The sequence below is a fragment of the Pinus tabuliformis genome, chromosome 4_1 (assembly GCF_031772625.1).
Source record: "Pinus tabuliformis cultivar Carrire ecotype Pingquan chromosome 4_1, CPIR1, whole genome shotgun sequence".
NCBI classification, from domain to species: domain Eukaryota; kingdom Viridiplantae; phylum Streptophyta; class Pinopsida; order Pinales; family Pinaceae; genus Pinus; species Pinus tabuliformis.
The window spans coordinates 522,788,658-522,806,064 of NC_142303.1; the positions used below are offsets into that span (position 1 = coordinate 522,788,658).

The following is a 17,407-nucleotide window of genomic DNA, read 5'->3' on the forward strand; positions in this document are numbered from 1 at the left end:
GGAATGGATACATCAAAGGAATAAAACCTCCTGGTATAAGAAGGAGCGATAGACATGTTGTTCTGTGCTTCACCTGAGAAGATAGAATGGAGGATTTTGTAATCATTTGGCATCCAATGCTCTAGTGGGATGAGTTAGGGAATCCCATGGAAGAGTAGTCGTGGGGGACCGATATTCTTTTGGGGACTGGGGAGTCCAAGAAAGGAATAGTCCTCATGGAGCATATCCTAAGAGAACCCGGGTGGGGTATGTTCTGAGAGAGACAATGATGAAGATGTCTATAAATCATTTGTCTCGCCAACATTTTGCTCTATGGATAGAGTTGTTAGTCAAGGCCTTGCTATATAAATGTTGGTTGGTATGATGCTATACAAATGAGTTACAAATCCAATTCTTCTTAAGAGAAATTCTTCAGATTGAGAAAGTCCAAGGTACCATTATGAATACCTCCCTAGTTAAGAGGGAGTGTTGAAAGATGTAACTAGGTTCGGTCTTCATAATGACATGTAATTATGATTTTATGTAAATAAATGTAAATAAGAAAAATGAAAATTATTATATTGACTTTCATGAGCAAGGATTTTGCTTTTGAGTCAAGACTCCCATTGAGAGTCTTTAGGGTTTATTTGTCATCTAGTCATAAAATATAAGAGTCATTGTCATGTAAATGAAGTCATGTTACACTTTGTAAAAGGTCATCTTGTCTATGTAAAGTATCCTCCAAAGAACTTGAAACCAAACCTCTTCAAATAGGCCTACAAACATTAGAGAAGCTGCCAGTACAAGTCGTCCTACATCTAGATGTCAAGTCAACCTAAAGACCTAGAGAAGAGGGGTATAATTAGGGGAACTCAGCCTCCATTCTAAGCATCAAGTTCAAACTCATTTCCAACGAAGAAGCGCATAAAGAAGTGTGAAAAAGAGGCAGAAAGAAAGGGTTTTCTCTAAAAGGAAAAGGACACTCTTCTAGGGTATCGAAGGAAGAATCTTTTGGGGCAAATGAAGTAGAATCTTTTGGAGCAGTGAAGTAGGATCTTCTGGGGCAACGAAGAGATATTTTCTGGGGCAGCAATGTCTTCTGGGGCAACGAAGAGATATCTTCTGGGGTAGCAGTATCTTCTGGAGCAACGAAGGAGGAACCTTCAGGAGGCAGCGAATAGGTTTTTTCTAGGATAGCGAAGAAAGGAATCCTCTGGAATAGAGAAGTAGAGACCGAGTTTCTCTAGAAGGAATAAGAGAAGGAAGGACAAGGAAGACTAGGTTGGTGACAAGGTTCTTGAGGAGGATACTAAAGTCAAGGGTCAGTGTCATGGTCTTGGTACTTATCAATTGAAGATCTAGAAGAAGAATTTTATTGGGTTTTCCTCTCTAGAGGTGAGAGGTTTTGGCCTTGGCTGGAGAAGACTATATTTTGTGTCACTTGTCTTTATTTTGGTAATTGTCTTGATGAAAAAGAACACACTAACAGACTAACAAAGCGAAAGATCATAAGTAATTGAAGAACAAGAATATCACAAGCAATTATCAAGCAAAGAAATGGTTAACATTGAATGCCCTAGATTTCTCAACATGCATTCTATCATATAGTGCATTGGCCCCTCCTGGTTGATCAAGAACATAAAGGAGTCATCTTCTTCTCCCTTCTCTCATCTTACTTCTAACTCTGCGTGACTTGATATCCACATTTTATGTTCAACATGGATTTTGGTTTGCTTGTATATGTATTATACTAATTACTATTGTATAGCTTTTGAGCTCTACGCTTTTTGTAAATTAGGGTTAAAGGTTGTTTTTGCACTCCCATTATGTACATTGGACTTCCAAGTCCAACTGACATCAATTGCAGCCATTTGTTAGAAATTAACAAGAATTTAGACAACGAAAATGAGTTGAAGAAAGTTCACTCATTAGATGAAATTTCAACCTAAAAGTGCACATGAAATTTTCATGTAATTTCCATGTCATAATATGTAAGCCGATCAAAATCCTTTAAATTTAAAAAGAGATCCATCACACGCTTTATAATGTATCTTTAGTTTTTTATAAATGTGGATCTTCTCAGAATATGCATAATGGGTAGTTGTTGGATGTGGAATTTAATTCTGCATCCAACGAGTGTCTACACTTGGAATTTGAGTAGACCTATAAGGAGATAAGCCAAAAATACAATAAAAAAAATAGTTTTCTTCTTTTCCCTCCAAAACTCATAATTCTTATTTTATTATTTTATTATTTTATTATTTTTCCTTATGAGGTCACTTTTAGGCTGAAATTTCCTCTAATACTCATTTCTATCCCATTAAGTTGATAGATGAATGAGGTAAATGGCTATGCTATCATTAAAATACTGCTTGTGTTTCATGATAGTGTGTATAAAACATTTCTTTGTGTGTATAATTTGAGTCCAAAAATGACAAGTTAATAAGTGGACAACGGACTCTATGTGTGCATGGAAGAGTAGAGAATGAAAGGCTATTTAGTATTGAACAAATAATAAGTCGGCCATAGGAATTGGAAGGTCAAATGTCAAATGTTGAGCTATATGTTCAGATACTCCCATATTCATGTTTCTTTTGCTTCATCCTTTTAATAAAATTCCATCATGCTTTTTGTCTCATGTCATGATCATGTTGCTTGCGGGAGTTGAAATCACAAAAGACAAGTCTTGTGTGTATAATTGGATAGTTGATCCTCAACCGGTAATGACCCTGGGTTTTAAAAAAAATATATATATATATTCTTCTTCCTTTAGACTTGAAGATAATTTTTTTACTTATAAAATGATGAGTGCCGAGTACAGATTACCATAGAATATTATTTTGAGAATTACACAAGAAGAAATCTAATGGACATAGAAACACAATTATTTGACAAAATATCTAATGATAGATAATATCTGGTTACGAAGAGTAACCTTTTCATCCATGCTGTGAATCAACTCTTCCGCAGGGCTCATGACTCTACCAAAGGGCATCGGGAATTCAATATTGCCCCACCTGCCCCAAAAAACAAATGCTTAGACACTTTAAAGTTTAAATAGTTCAAAAACTAAAACTCCTGTTGTGAACTTCATTATGCCACCAGATTCCCATTGTTCTTTTAAAACAAATCAAGAAAGGTATTGGAAAAATGGCACTATAAAAACATTAGAAAATAGTACTTTTGGAAGTTCTTGAAAGAAGCAGTATCATCCAATTCTCCTCGCATGTCCAGGGGGTAAGGCTTTCCATCAAGTAATGTAAATGGATTCATTTCTAGGAATGTGAAGTCCAAATCTGCAATCAAAAAGGGGTTGGAATATCAAAAACAAAGTCAAGGACCTCCAAAAACAAAAAGAGGGAAGGCATGATGTCAAAAGCATGGCAACATTATTGTTAAGTACTACTTGAGAAATGGAGAAGAGATTTACCCAAGAAGACTTTGTAAACACCTCTTATGAAATTCTCAATGTTGCCACGAATCTGTAAAGATTTTACACTTGTGAATACAATATGACATTTGAATTTCAGGTCTACACAAACTTAATCTAGGGAAAAAAAAAAATGTAATTGACTATTCTAAAAAAGAGTTTTTTTAAATCTTGTATGGTATCCTTCAGAAAGGTGTTCTACAACCATAACTAGTGATTAAAAAGCCAAAATAACATTTCCTCTGTAAGGATAAAATTTGTCTTTGAATTCACAGAAAGTTTGCATTTCTTCTTAGAACAACTAACTCCACCAAATCTATCTCGAAAGATATCTATCAACATGTTTCTCTGACTTTACCACAATCTGAATCTTACCTAGTAAAGAACATTGAATATACTAGTGTGCAGTCAGCCATTTTAGATTTCTGCTACAGCCCTAATTCCTACAAATAAGGAGAAATATGCATGAAAGAGACATCATTTAAAACATAACAAGCTAACCATAAATAGTACCTGAAAAGGACAACTTAAATACAGGAGAACACTGCAGAAGGAGACAGGAATGACCTACATTTCTTGTAAAGACAGTGATAAACTGGGCCCACAAGGATGATCTATGACAAGGCATTTATGAAAGCCTGCACTAGTAAGATGCATTTCAGTACAGTTTTCAAATTTGCAATTTCTCATTAACTGTGAACCAAACTCATTCACAATTATAGAAACTATTTGACCCTAAATTTTCTCGATACAAATTTGGATATTTGTAGGTAAAATGGATCTATAGTGTGCATAAAGGGAAGAGATACTATTGGTTCAATCCAATGTTGTCAGAACCAAACCATTGACCGAACCGGGAACCAGTTACAACTGGAATGGAACTGGTAAATGGTAAAAAAGCCAGACCAAAAAACCAGTCAACCAAAAATATATAAAATATTCAATTTTAAATAAAAACATATATATATCCATGTGCATGTATATGAATCCAAACCATTTATACACAAATATGCAAGAGTATTCATTTATATAGCAAGAGTGCATATAACCAAAATAGCATTTAATGCAATACATCTTTGAAGTTTGAACCATATATACATCAACAAAGAGGCTCTAGATGGCCTCTAATATAAAAATAAAAAAACAAAAATGAAAATTGAAAAATGAAAAAAAAAAAAATCAAGCTACAACAAATACCTACATAATACATATCATCAAAATCATTGCCTGAATTGAGCTCCTCATCATCAATATCACCCTCTAAGCATTAAAGTAAGATAGAAAAAGTTTCACATGTCAAATCAAAGTTTTGTTTGAGTGACAGGTACATTTTTACTAGGGTCATGATAGAGGAGTTCAACAGTAAATGCCACTAACATCAAGTTACATAGAGGGCTTGGTGCTCTTGGATAAATGCTAGTTCCATACCCTCATACACAACAAAATCCAATGGAAACATTGCAATCCCCCCAATCCCAAAATCCTAAAAATTGTTAAGTCTACTAGATTTTGAGTGGGATCTAAAACTTTGCTTTCTCCATATGAAATCCAATGAGATCAAACCACTCTCAAAAATCCTAAGTCAATTAATGGTAATGCTAAAATTTTAAATGAAAGGATAACGTTTATTTTCATCCTTTACTCTGTCTATTTAACATTACCATTAATTATGTAGCATTATTAAGGCCCTAGGGTTGAATATTAGGTAGCCACACTCATCAATTATTGTTTTCTTCAAAACAAAATTGCATTTGTAGGGTGTTACTTGCTAAGTTGTACCTAGCATGCACCTATCATTTTTTCAGAAGATCAGAAGTCTAGCAGGGCATTTATGCCCCTTCTTCTCTCTCTTCTTCTACATTCTCCTATGCAAATTCCTTAACCCCGCGAGGGAATTGTAATAAATGATGCTAGCATGATGACCTTATGTAACAGACCTAAACAACTTGGGACCTGGTTACTAAGGGAGTCCACTCTAGAGTGTTTTTTTCACTTGAGTAATCACTTTCACATTTGAGAGATAAATAACTAGTCGAGTGTTTTGGAGTGTGTCTTAATAGTTGGGCCTTGAGTGTGTTTCTGAGTGTAGGGTCAATGTATATTACCATGTTAGGTCATATCTAGATTCTTACAGAATTGCATTAGGTATTTTAGGGAATTTTTAAACAATTAAAATTTCCCGCAGAACAGGATTTTAAATTAATTTTGTATGTAATAATGTAAAAAGAGGTGCTAGGAAATGTTGATGGCATGTGAGTGCTTAGAATTTATACTCAGATTACCAACATTATCCTAGTACCCACTTTGAAGTCCAAAAAATAAATATTTCCCAAAGAAAATCCACTTTTACTCATAAAAGTGGGAAAAAGACACACAAAATGCAAAAATAAATAAGTTGGGGACACGATTAAAGCATGTTCCAAGTCAAAGAGAGTCACAAGCAGTCAAGGCAAGTGACAAGGCATTCAAACTTGAGTTCGAGGTCGATTTGGAGGCCACATAAGGAGGCTAGGTTCACTGCCAAGTGGAGGCTTAATTACCTGCCTGTTTGAGGGGCCAAGTTGCTGAGAAAGCAAGCCGAGACTCCTTCTTTCTTGCTTACGGATTTGTTGGAGGATTGGGCTGAGTTTAAAGTCTAGTTAAGAGGGAGTGAGGTGGGAGCTACAGTTGTCCACATAAGGATCTACACAGACCTACCTATAGCCACACTTGCCAAACTTAGACTCCCACGCAGCCACCTACAGGCATCTACACACAGCATTTTGTGGACAGATGATTTACATTTTAGCAGCAGGCAGAGTTGGCTTGAGGTTGACTCAAGTTTGACAGGCGTTCATTGCCTCTCTTTGCACATTTGGCAGCCCTCTTCTACAGAACTGTCACTTGATGAAGTACACTGCTCCTTCAAGCAGATATGCACATGACACTTGGGAATGCATACACAGCAGTTTGTCACACTTGCAGAATTCGACAAGCTCCTTGGGATCATCACTCATGCCACTTGTTACTCATCCTTTTCTTTGGATTGTTTCCCATTTGTGTATAAATAAACCTCCTTGCTCATTGCTCTAGTTAATGTTGGAAAGACTTGAGCTTGGGGATACTCTGCTACTACTATTTTGTATTGTCATATTGTTCATGAATAAAAAAACTTTGGAGGTCCATATGGTGCAATTGTGGTGATATGATTCTTGACTTGAGGTAACTTGTATTTAGTTCATATTGTTTATTTCTCTCAATTTTGTAAGCTTGGGCCCAAGTAGGGGCAGTATTGTCCAAGGGGAAGACAAGTAAGTACTTACATTTCTTCTTGATTGGCTTGCAACTAGTTTGGATTCTTCATGTACTTGTAAATAGCACGCTCTATCTTTTCTCTCTGCAAGGTATAACCCAATGCTACTAATTGCTTGAGCAAGTTTCTTGAAGTGTAACACAAGTTAATTCAAGCTTGGAGTTGGCCATATCTTTGGTTGGATCAACCATCTTCAAGGCATCAAGGAGCACACATTTCCACTACACCGAAGGGCAGCCAAAAGCCTTTCAAAAGGATCTAAAAGGGCTTCAAGGATCCCCGTCTTTTCTTTCTTCCCTCACCCTAAAAATCAAATATTACTTGGTTATGCTTGTTTTGCATTTCATTGCTATATCTAGCTCATAAGGCTGCCTTATCTATTGTTGTCCTAACAGCAGTAGATTAACTAAGAAAGTTTCCTTGGTTTTCCTCTTGGTTAATTAGTGTAGAAATTTCACTCTAGTCATAGAGATTTTTATTTGACATCTTGGCTTACATATGCAAGTGATTTCAAGTTGTTTTACATATCTTCTTGGGCATATTCTAACATTTTTGCTTGCTGAGTTTTTGCAGACCCTTCACAGAACAAGGGGAAATGCTGGCAAATTTTGCCCAGTTTTGAGGAATTGGAGCACCCAAAGACAACCTTGAACCAATCTTTTGTAAAAATCAGGAAGACTTAATTTTGTAGCCTGTTCAAGAAATTCTTCCATCTTTTGATCCTTCAAGGGATCCTTTGTAACCTTCTTGAATCAATTTTCCTCCCTTTATTCATAAGAGTGCTTCTCTTTCTTCTTCATCCCTATTTCACAAGGGATTTCCTCTCCTGATTTTGATCCCTTCATTCATAAGGGGTCTAATCAAGCATTGTAATCTAATAAAGTTGTGGTTTCCTTGGGAGTTAGGGGATTTTCCCCTAAGCATCCTTCTTCCCCAATTGGAGACCTTATTGTGGTTATGCATTTGTGGTTTGTTTTGATAGTTAGATCTAAAATTAACTGAGAATAGAAGAATCACACATGCTAATTGCAATCTAATTGTGATCTAGTTTAACTTTTTTGTTCATTTCGTTGAAGAATCTAGAAAAGCATTTCCTTTCCATTGCTAGATTGGACTAACTGTTTTAGAATAGATTTAGTTAGATTTCATTTTTGCAAAAAGGTATCAAACGTCCATCAAACTCTTTCCTGCTCTCCACCATTGCAGTGTTGGCCTGATCCTTGCACGTGATCACGGACAAGATTTTTGTTTGAATAGATTAATTAAGGACCCTTTCCCTTATAAGTCTTCTTATTTTGGGATTAGGGGAAATCTATGTTGCAGGAAACGCCGATTTTAGTGGTGTACCAGTATCCGGGACGGCTCGAAACGCTGAAACGGCTTTGAAATGCTGCTGGCCATACTGTACGGCGTTTCGCGATTTCGAAACGTCGAACTGTACGGCCAGCAGCGTTTCGGCGCAACAATCCGAGTTTCAGGGGTGAAAAAGAAATGAAATTGTTTTTAAGCCTTTTTCGGCTATCTCAACTTGTGGAAAGAGGGCATGGGCCCCATCTAACACCAAAACACACTAATAAACTAATTTTTATGTGGTTGTTAGCTAAATTTAACAAAAAAAATTATAAATGGAATTCTCTAGAAGATGAGAAGAATAGAACTCTCTAGAAACCCTATGAGCCTCTTCTTTTCTTTAAAAAGGCACTCCATTCACTCATTTCTCACACATTGTTTTGCAAGAAGAGCTTCCTATAACAGCAGCAAGGATTTTATTTGTGATTTGAAGCATGGGAAGCAAGAGGAAAGGTGTGGGCAGAAAGAGGAAGAGCGTGGATAACAGCTAGTTGGGTGAGTTTTCATTTCCTAATTTTGCATCATTCATGGCTTCTCAAAGTAGTGTTTCAAGTGCCTCTAGATTGGGTGAGTTTTTCATTTTGTATTATTGTAATTTTGCAGCAATCATGGCTTCTCAAAGTTGTGTTTCAAGTGCCCTTAAAGCCACTCAAGCAAGCAGGCAGCAAGAATATTATCCTCTATGGAAGTATGTTACCAAAGTGAAACAGATGGGTTCCGGTGGTACATGGGAATGGAAGTGCAATTTGTGCAAAAAATGAAAAGACCTTCGAGGGCTCTTACACAATAGTGAAGGCTCACATTTTGGATGAAGAGATAAAGGGTATTGATGTGTGTGCACATACCAAAAATGCAGAGGTGAGGGCTAGATTCAAGAAAGAGAGCGAGACGCTCAAAGGTTGAAGGATCAAAGAAGCAAAATTAGCATGGGCAATACCAATCCTCGCATGTCTGATAGCGTTGAGCCAAGGATTGTTCGGGAAGCAAGAAAGAGGAGGGCACTAGAAGTAGAAGCAGAGTTATCAAAGCCATCAACTCCAATTCAAGACAGTAGATTGGTGAAAACAGTTGATAGTCAAGGGAGAGAAGATGCTAACTCAAGAGTGGCAAGCCGCAAGGGCCATCTTTGCTTGTGGCATCCCCTTTAATGTGGTTTGATCCCCATATTGGCAGGATTTGGTGAGAATGATTAACAAAGCTCCTCAAGGTTACAAGGGCCCAAACTATGAAAAAGTCAGAAAATTTTTGTTGAAGAAAGAGAGGCAACTTCTTGATGATGTTCTCAAACCAATTCATAGCTCATGGGGTAGTATAGGGGTTTCTATTATCTCAGATGGTTGGACTGATACAAGACACAGGCCTTTGATTAATGTCATTGCATCATCACCAAAAGGAGCCATGTTCATCAAAGCAGAAGATTGTTCGGGTGAGATAAAGGATAGTAAGTTCATTGCTGATATTTTAATTTTTGTTATTGAACAAGTAGGCTCAGAAAATGTGGTGCAAGTTATCACAGATAATGCACCTGTTTGCAAAGTTGCAAGCTTGATTGTTGAGAGTAGATACAATCACATATTTTGGACTCCTTGCATTGTCCACAATTTGAATCTGATTTTAGAAGAGATTGAGGCAAAAACATAATGGATTAAGGAGGTCACAGGGCAGGCTAGGGAGATTATAAAATTCATCACCAACCACCACCAATCTCAAGCAATATATCGAGAATACTCCAAATTGGAGTTGTTGAAAGTTGCTGAGACACGATATGCCTCAAACTTCATCATGTTGCGTCACCTTGTTGATGTTAAAAATGCATTAATGAGTATGGTGGTGGGTCCAACTTGGGCCGAGTGGAGACAGGCAGATTCAGAGAAGGGAAGTATGGTGAGGAGGGTGTTGGTTGATGAAGATTGGTGGAGCAAGATTGATTTCTTGCTCAAGTTCACATCGCCTGCATTTGATCTTCTTCGAGTTGCAGACACAGAGAAACCTTTCTTAGGACAGGTTTATGATGGCATGGATACCATGGTTGAAAAAACTGTGGAAATTATTACACAGAACGCTCCCACTCTTCTTTTTGTGGATTTTGATTTTGCTGAACAAGTGAGGTCCATTATTGTTACCAAGTGGAATGGCTTCAACGCTCCATTTCACACTCAGGCACATGCTCTGAATCCAAAATTTTATGATGAAGAATTCATTGCTGAAAGCAATGGGAAGAGGAAGGCTCCACATAAAGACAAGTAGGTGGCCAATGGAGTGAAGAAAGCCTTTCAGAGGATATTTCCAACTTCTTTATAAACAGATGTAAGGAAATAATTTTCCTATTTTGCTGTTGGATTAGAGGATTTTGCAGACATATCAGCTTTGGATGAGAGGAGGACCATGGACCCAGTTAAGTGGTGGACTTGTCATGGGGCAAGTGGTGTTCATTTGCAAAGTCTTGTCACTCGTATCCTATCACAAGTGGCAAGCTCTTCATCAGCAGAACGGAATTGGAGCACCTACAATTTCATTCATAGTGTGAAGCGCAACAGGTTGGGATCGCAGAAGGCAGAGGACCTTGTATATGTGCATTCAAACCTACACCTTGTGTCTCGTAGGAGTGAAGAATATACAAGTATACCTCATAAAAAATCGGATGTGGATGCAGAATGTTCAGATATCAAGCTCTCTCTTTCTTCTCTTGATATTTGTGCCAGTGGTGATGCAAGTGCATCTCGAAGCACTAGTAGAGTTGCCTCTTTTGCTGAACAAGCATCTTGTTCTATCTTTGTTGATAAGGATGAGGAGTTGTATTAGTAATGATATGTTGATGTAGCCATGATTGTCTTTAGTTCATGTTTTATTTCAGTTTTAGCACATATAGCCTCACATATAAAGGCTGATTTTGGAGTCTTGAATGTAAAGCCTCATCTATAAAGGCTAATTTTGGATATTTGCATCATGTAATCATATGTTGGATTTATTATAAATTTGGATTTCCTTCTAAAATGTCATTTATATGTCTCATTCTTTCTTTTCTTGCAAAATAATGTGTTATAAATTATAATTTATTTAATATTGACTATATATATATGACGTTTTGACCACATTTCCATTTTCCAGGGGTCGTGTTTCGAGCCGTCCCCATTTCGGAAACTTCTAGACGTTTCAGCGTTTTGTGCAACTTAGGGGGGAATTGATAAACACTTGACTTGCTAATAAAAATCGGGTTACCCAATGTTGGATCTACTTGCAAGTCGACAGACGTGAAATCCGAGGAGCACACAGAACCTTAGCTTCCTCCTCTGGATCTCCTTGCAATTTTCCTTAACCCAACGAGGATAAGTCCTAAAAGGAAAGTATAACATTAGAGTAGTTTCGGTTTTTCGCAATCATCACCAAATCAACTTAATCTCAAGTGACAACCTAACTTAATTTAAAATGAACCAAGAAGCACTTCAATACATTTCGATTTTAGCACCTATTGTACTTGGTTATTTCCTTTACTTTTCGAAAGCATATTTATCTTTGGGCATTTACAAGCACTTTCTTTCAATAATTTACCTTTCAGCTATCATTTTCAAAGCATTTTACTTTCATGTTGTCATCTTTTACTTGGAACATTTACTTTCAAGATGCCATCTTTTACTTGGAACATTTACTTTCACATTGGGCATTGATCTTTACTTGCTATATATACCTCATGCTTTGAAAGTATTTTGCATATTGATCATTGTTGTTACATCTCTTGTGAATGATCATGGTGGTTTATGGTCATTAATTCTATTTACATGCTTTGTGTTAGTTTTTGTAGCATCGGATGTGTTCTAGCCACGAACTTTTGTGGAGAGACTAGAACACATGAGATCTCGAAACCCAGAATCGTTTTTGGAAATTTCACCTAGAAATGGCTTAATTAGATTATTAGTCGTTTTTTAAATATTTGCTAAGTCTAAACTTAGGGAATATGACTAATTAATCAAAATTAATTAAATCATGGTGAGAATGTTCTAGAAAAGTACATAGATCGATTTCTAGTTAATCCTAGCCATCGATTAAGATTTAATTGTGGTCGTTGAAGTCTCAACGGAGGATTATAAGAAGTTGTCGATAGGGCTTGGAGAACACACACCAAATCAGTGGAGCATTCGATTTTGCTAGGAAATTGATCTCCAGAGTAGTAGCATTCAATTGCCAGAGGTGATTCAGTGAGATCGAAGCAGTGAGAGGGGCAGAGATAGTGAGGTCGGAGGAAGCTTTTCCAGCTCCGGAGAGTACATTGCAAAGAGGCAATGCAGAGCCCTCTTGGGGAGATTTTTGTTTTGCTGGAGAAGAAGAAATTTTGAGCCAAAAGATGGGCAGAGGGTCCAAAGGTAAAGAGTATCATTTTCCCAGAGAGCAGCTGACGAGATAGTGAGAGGAGACGCAGTTCCGAGCTTGTGGGATGTAGTAACTGCATAGACTGACGCAGTGATTGTGCAGAGGCAGCAAGGAGTAGCTCAATTCAAGCTGAGGTTAGTATTGGATTGCCTGTGGAGTGAGAATTTTTTCTCACTAGCTATTATTGCCAGTTATTTTTCTATTTGGATTGCTAGTTTAAGCATCCATAGATTGTACTCAGTTTTCACTACTGCATAATATCAAAACCCTCAGTTGCTGCATCGATTTTACCGAGTTGGGTTTGTCTAAGGAATTAGTCCAAAAATAACGGTGTATATTGTGGATACACCTCCTATGCCAGGATTTGTGTTCACATGCATCTGGCCAAAGCACTCACGGACTCGGTAAGTTTATTTCATGACGATTTTGAATGGGTTCAAACAATAGACTACGAGCATGTTCCTTTTCGCTGCAGGAAATGCCATGAACATGGCCACCTTTTCAGGGATTGCCCACTGAATCTTCAGTCTAAGGCCCCTGTCACTGAGTCTAGCAAAGATGCTGAGGGATTCACAAAAGTTACCAGTCGAAGAAAGCATGCCAAGAAATCTCCAGTCGCCCCAGATAATCTCAAGAATCCTGAAACACGGAACAGCTTCGAAATCCTTACCTCTCAAAACAACTTGGAGGATCACCTTTCTTTCCCTCCTTCTTCAGATCCTCCTCCTACTTCACCCCCTCCTTTCCCAAAACCCTCAGCTCCGCTCTCAGCCTCCGACCTCACCATCATCCCCGCCTCTACCTCCTCTGATAATAAAGATCAAGATACAACCCTTCAAACTTCCAACATGGAGATAGATGCAGCTCTAGCTCTCAGTATCCATCAAAAGCTAAACGAGGAAGAATAGAACATACCAATACACATGGATGAGGAACCAGAGAGTGTAGATCTGGGAGGTCTGGACATTCCCAGCCAATGTTACTTGGGAGCGGGAGCGGGAGCGGGAGCGGGGAGCGGGAGCGGAAGCGGGAGCGGGAGCGACCATTTTCAGAAGCTCCCGGTTTGGGAGCGAATCGGGGAGCGATTTTTTAAAAATATATATATTTTTTATATTTTTTAATTTTTGATACATATATGTCAACAAAAACATGTAGAATGATGAAATAGACATAAAAAACATAAAAAAAACATAAATTGATCATTGAACCATATATCACATCAATCATCTAGAAATTATAATCGTCATCAACCATGTCCACAAGTTAGTAAAATACATATTACAACTGCAACATATTGAGTCTTATAAATCATGATTCATCAAATTCAATATTAAAGTTTCAACTTCAAGCTTTCAGAATTGAAAATTCAATAACATTTATCATCATTGATCACCAAAGTAACAAGTTGTACTTGTAAGCCAAGTTTAACCATTACAAGAAGTAATATCGAAGATATTTCTAAGTCCTAACTTCTAACTGTTAACATGATATGAAATGTTAAAAATTTATAAAATGAAACATGAATAATGAGATGAAATGAAACAACTTTAGTCTTTCACAAAGCATCATATTCATAATTCACAATCATTACCAATGAGTTATAATTGCCAAGGCCCAACTTCAAACTTCAAATTTTCATTGTCACAGTGATATAATGTTTACAAAAAATATCATAATGTCATAATGATATGAAAGAGTCAAGAGTCAAGAGTCAAGGACTCAAAACTCAACAGTTATGAAAACTAAAGTCTAATAGAAACTAAAAAAGACAAGTAAACTGTAAATCTACAAGTGGCCCTTGCCACGAGAGTCTCCAGGAGTATAAGTAGGTCGTGGTGGTCTTCTAGGAGTCTCCCGCACAGACCGACGACCAAAACTAGAGCCTCCACGCGAGGGTGTCGATGGAGGTGGCGACAGCAATGGAACAAGACTCGGGCCCCGAGAACTGCTACTGGATGGTGGAGGTGGAGGTGGCATGGCTGCTGCAGCTGCTTCATTTTCATCCCGTACAAGCTCCTCTTCTAGTTCTTCCATATGTACAATGCCATCCTCCAAATTGTCGTCCTCAGGGTGATTGTCCCAAATTTTATATGTGGGATCTTCATTAGCCCGATCACAGTAATGGCTCAACAACCTCAAATTGTAGTGCACATAAACCAAGCTTTCTGCTCGGTTTTCGTTGAACCTGTTTCTTTTCACATTATGTATATAACTGTAGGTGCTCCAACACCTCTCTGCAGAAGAAGAATTTACAACCTGTGAAAGAACTTTTTTTGCCAATTTTGGCAAAAGTCCGTGGCCGCCATATGTTTCCCACCATGTGAGAGAATCAAATTTATCTTTGTCGTCCATTGCATGGAAGTTACCATACAAACCACTGCCACTGAAGTATCTGCCTATTTCAAGGCGCACAGCTGCACATTCCTCCCTGTCAGGCACCAACTTTTCTAATGCTTCCAGATATCCTCTAGTTACCTCTTGATCTAAATGGGGTTTGGTCCTAACACCACCCCCTGCTGCAGGTTTGCCCAACCAAGATTCTGAGTAGTATTTTGGCGTAAGGATATATGCCAAGCAATGTAGTGGAAGGTTAAGCCTATTCCACCGTTCACACACACAATCATGAATCAGTTTGTACAAGTTGGGATCTTTATTATGAACAATGTCTTTTATTTCCCAATCGCTGGTTTGTCTGTATCTGCAAACCGAATCATGTTATAAATTGGCTTGGTGAAATCCAATACCTGTCTCACAGTTGTCCAAAACTGCCCATCAAGAGCGGCCTCCTCCACCGTTTCAAAACCTGCCATGTCAGCTACATTTGTAGCCCTTTCCTTTAACACCTGCCAATGTGGACTTGATACCATGCTAGCTAATGCCTCTCTTACCTTCAAAAGGCGCCTGAAGGTGAGGTAATAGCTACCAAATCTAGTCCTCGCAATCTTCAGCAACTCCAATCTCGAGTGACTGCGGAAAAGGCCATGGGTATTGCTATGATTTGTAATAAATTTTATCATTTTTTTTCCTTTCTTGTACAAATCACCAATCCATTGGTATTGTTCATTTTTGTTTTTGACAATATCATGCAACAGAAGGTTCAATGTGTGAACCAAACATGCAGACCAAAATATGTTCGGGTATTTATCCTCAATAATTGCTCCCGCTGCCTTACAATTAGGAGCATTATCAGTGATGACTTGGATGACATTGTATGGGCCAATACGCTCAATTGTTTCAAGCAATGCTTCTGCAATGTTGATAGCGGTCTTGAACTTGTCTGAGTAATCATGTGCAGCTAGAAAGATGGGACCACTTCGGGACACAGCAAGAACACTTATCAATGGCTTGCCTTTTACATTTGTCCATCCATCAGATACAATGGACACCCCATTGTCAGTCCAAGAACTTGTCATTTTATTCAAAGAATGTGATATTTTTGCTTTTTCATGATCAAGGCCAACAGTTCTTGCCTTGTCATACCCAGGGCTCTTGTATCCTTTAGGGGCATCATTTATGGCAGAAACCATTTCGTGCCAATAAGGTGAGCGTAGAACATTGAATGGTATCCCACATGCATAGAGGAACCTGTAAACTTTTGAATCCACATCATTCCTACACCCCTCATCAAGGAAATCTGATATGGTTCTACGCCTTAAAGATGATGACCCTGTGCCTCCATGTCCATATCCACTGCCTTGGGAGGATGCTGAAGGAGTTCTTTGTGATGGTGAGATTGGTTCAAAGAAACCCCTTGATCTTTTTGTTCTGTATTGGGCGTCCTCCTCTTCCTTTATGTATTTGGCTCTATCTGTTGTTGACACCTTGTCACAAGTTTTGATTCCTATTTGTTTCTCTCCATCCCATGGCCTTTTCCCGCAGAGGTGTCTTCTAGCACGGGTGTATGAGCCTGTGTAATCAGTGTTGCAATGGGGGCAATGAAATTTAGTGGTTCCACCCCCTCTCCCTGTTTCAGCCCTGTGAACATATTTCCACAATGGAGTTTGGTCTTGTTTAGTTTTTTGACCCTCATGTTCACCCTCCTCCAGCTCCTCCTCACTGGGGTTTTCACCCATTTGACTTCCTCCGGCGTCTTCATCCACCTCTTCAGTTTCAGGCCCCCTCCGTTTCCTACTCTCCACCACCATAATAACCATAAAAGGGACCAGGAAGAGGAAAATGCCAATAAATATCCCCAGGTCCATGGTGTTTGATGTTTGTAGGGTTTGAGTCTTGAATCTGCAAATTAATTTAGTTTATTGGGATTAATTCATTTAATTTATTAATTTAATTTAAATTAATGATCTTTAAACTCAAACAGGTAAATTAAACTAACCAAATTAACTACCTAACCAGCTAAACTAACTAAATGATTAAGTTACTTACCTCTGCAGGCTTGCTCCTCGCTCCTTGGCACTTGCTCCTCGCTCCTCAGCTCTGGCTCCTTGCTCCTCAGCTCTTGCTCCTTGCTCCTTTGCTCTTGCTCAGCTCTCAATCTCTTGCTCAATGAAGTTGAAATGATTTTTTTTTGGCCCATTGGGCTTATAAACTAAAAAAAAAAATTCTAAAATTTTTATAAATTTCGGGTCCGGCGGATTTTTTTTCCGCCGAACCGCTCCCGGCCCGTTTAAAATCGCTCCCGGAGCGTTTTTTAATGCCCGGGAGCGATCGCTCCCCGATCGCTCCCGGGCATTAAAAAAACGCTCCGGGAGCGCGGGAGCGATCGCTCCCTCACAGACCAGGGAGCGCAAATTTTTTTACGGGAGCGCGCTCCCGACCCGCTCCCGAGCCGCTCCCGCCCGGAGCGCGCTTCGGGAGCGGGTTCGAAGGGGGGGGGGGGCGCTCCCCCGCAACACTGGGCCGAATTACCCCATGTACCTCACCAGAAATTGGGGAGATTAGAAAGAATTTGTTGGCCAGCTTTGAGAAATTTAAAGAAGATAAGGCTAGGCAAAAAGACATACAGGCTGAAATTGGGAGGAAGAGGGAGATAC

General features: G+C 38.7%; 1 protein-coding gene across 3 annotated transcripts in view; it reads right to left on the reverse strand.

Moving 5' to 3' along the window:
- Positions 1-17,407, reverse strand: part of LOC149176890 (ATP-citrate synthase alpha chain protein 3-like) — a 220,885-nt gene that overhangs the window by 135,212 nt on the left and 68,266 nt on the right. For all 3 annotated transcript variants that reach the window (XM_089419995.1, XM_089419993.1, XM_089419994.1), the window contains 3 exons: positions 3,410-3,461; positions 3,161-3,275; positions 2,915-2,996 (listed from right to left, as the gene is read on the reverse strand). In XM_089419995.1, coding sequence (XP_089276121.1) covers positions 2,915-2,996; positions 3,161-3,275; positions 3,410-3,461 — 249 coding nt within the window. The remainder of the gene's footprint in view (positions 1-2,914; positions 2,997-3,160; positions 3,276-3,409; positions 3,462-17,407) is intronic.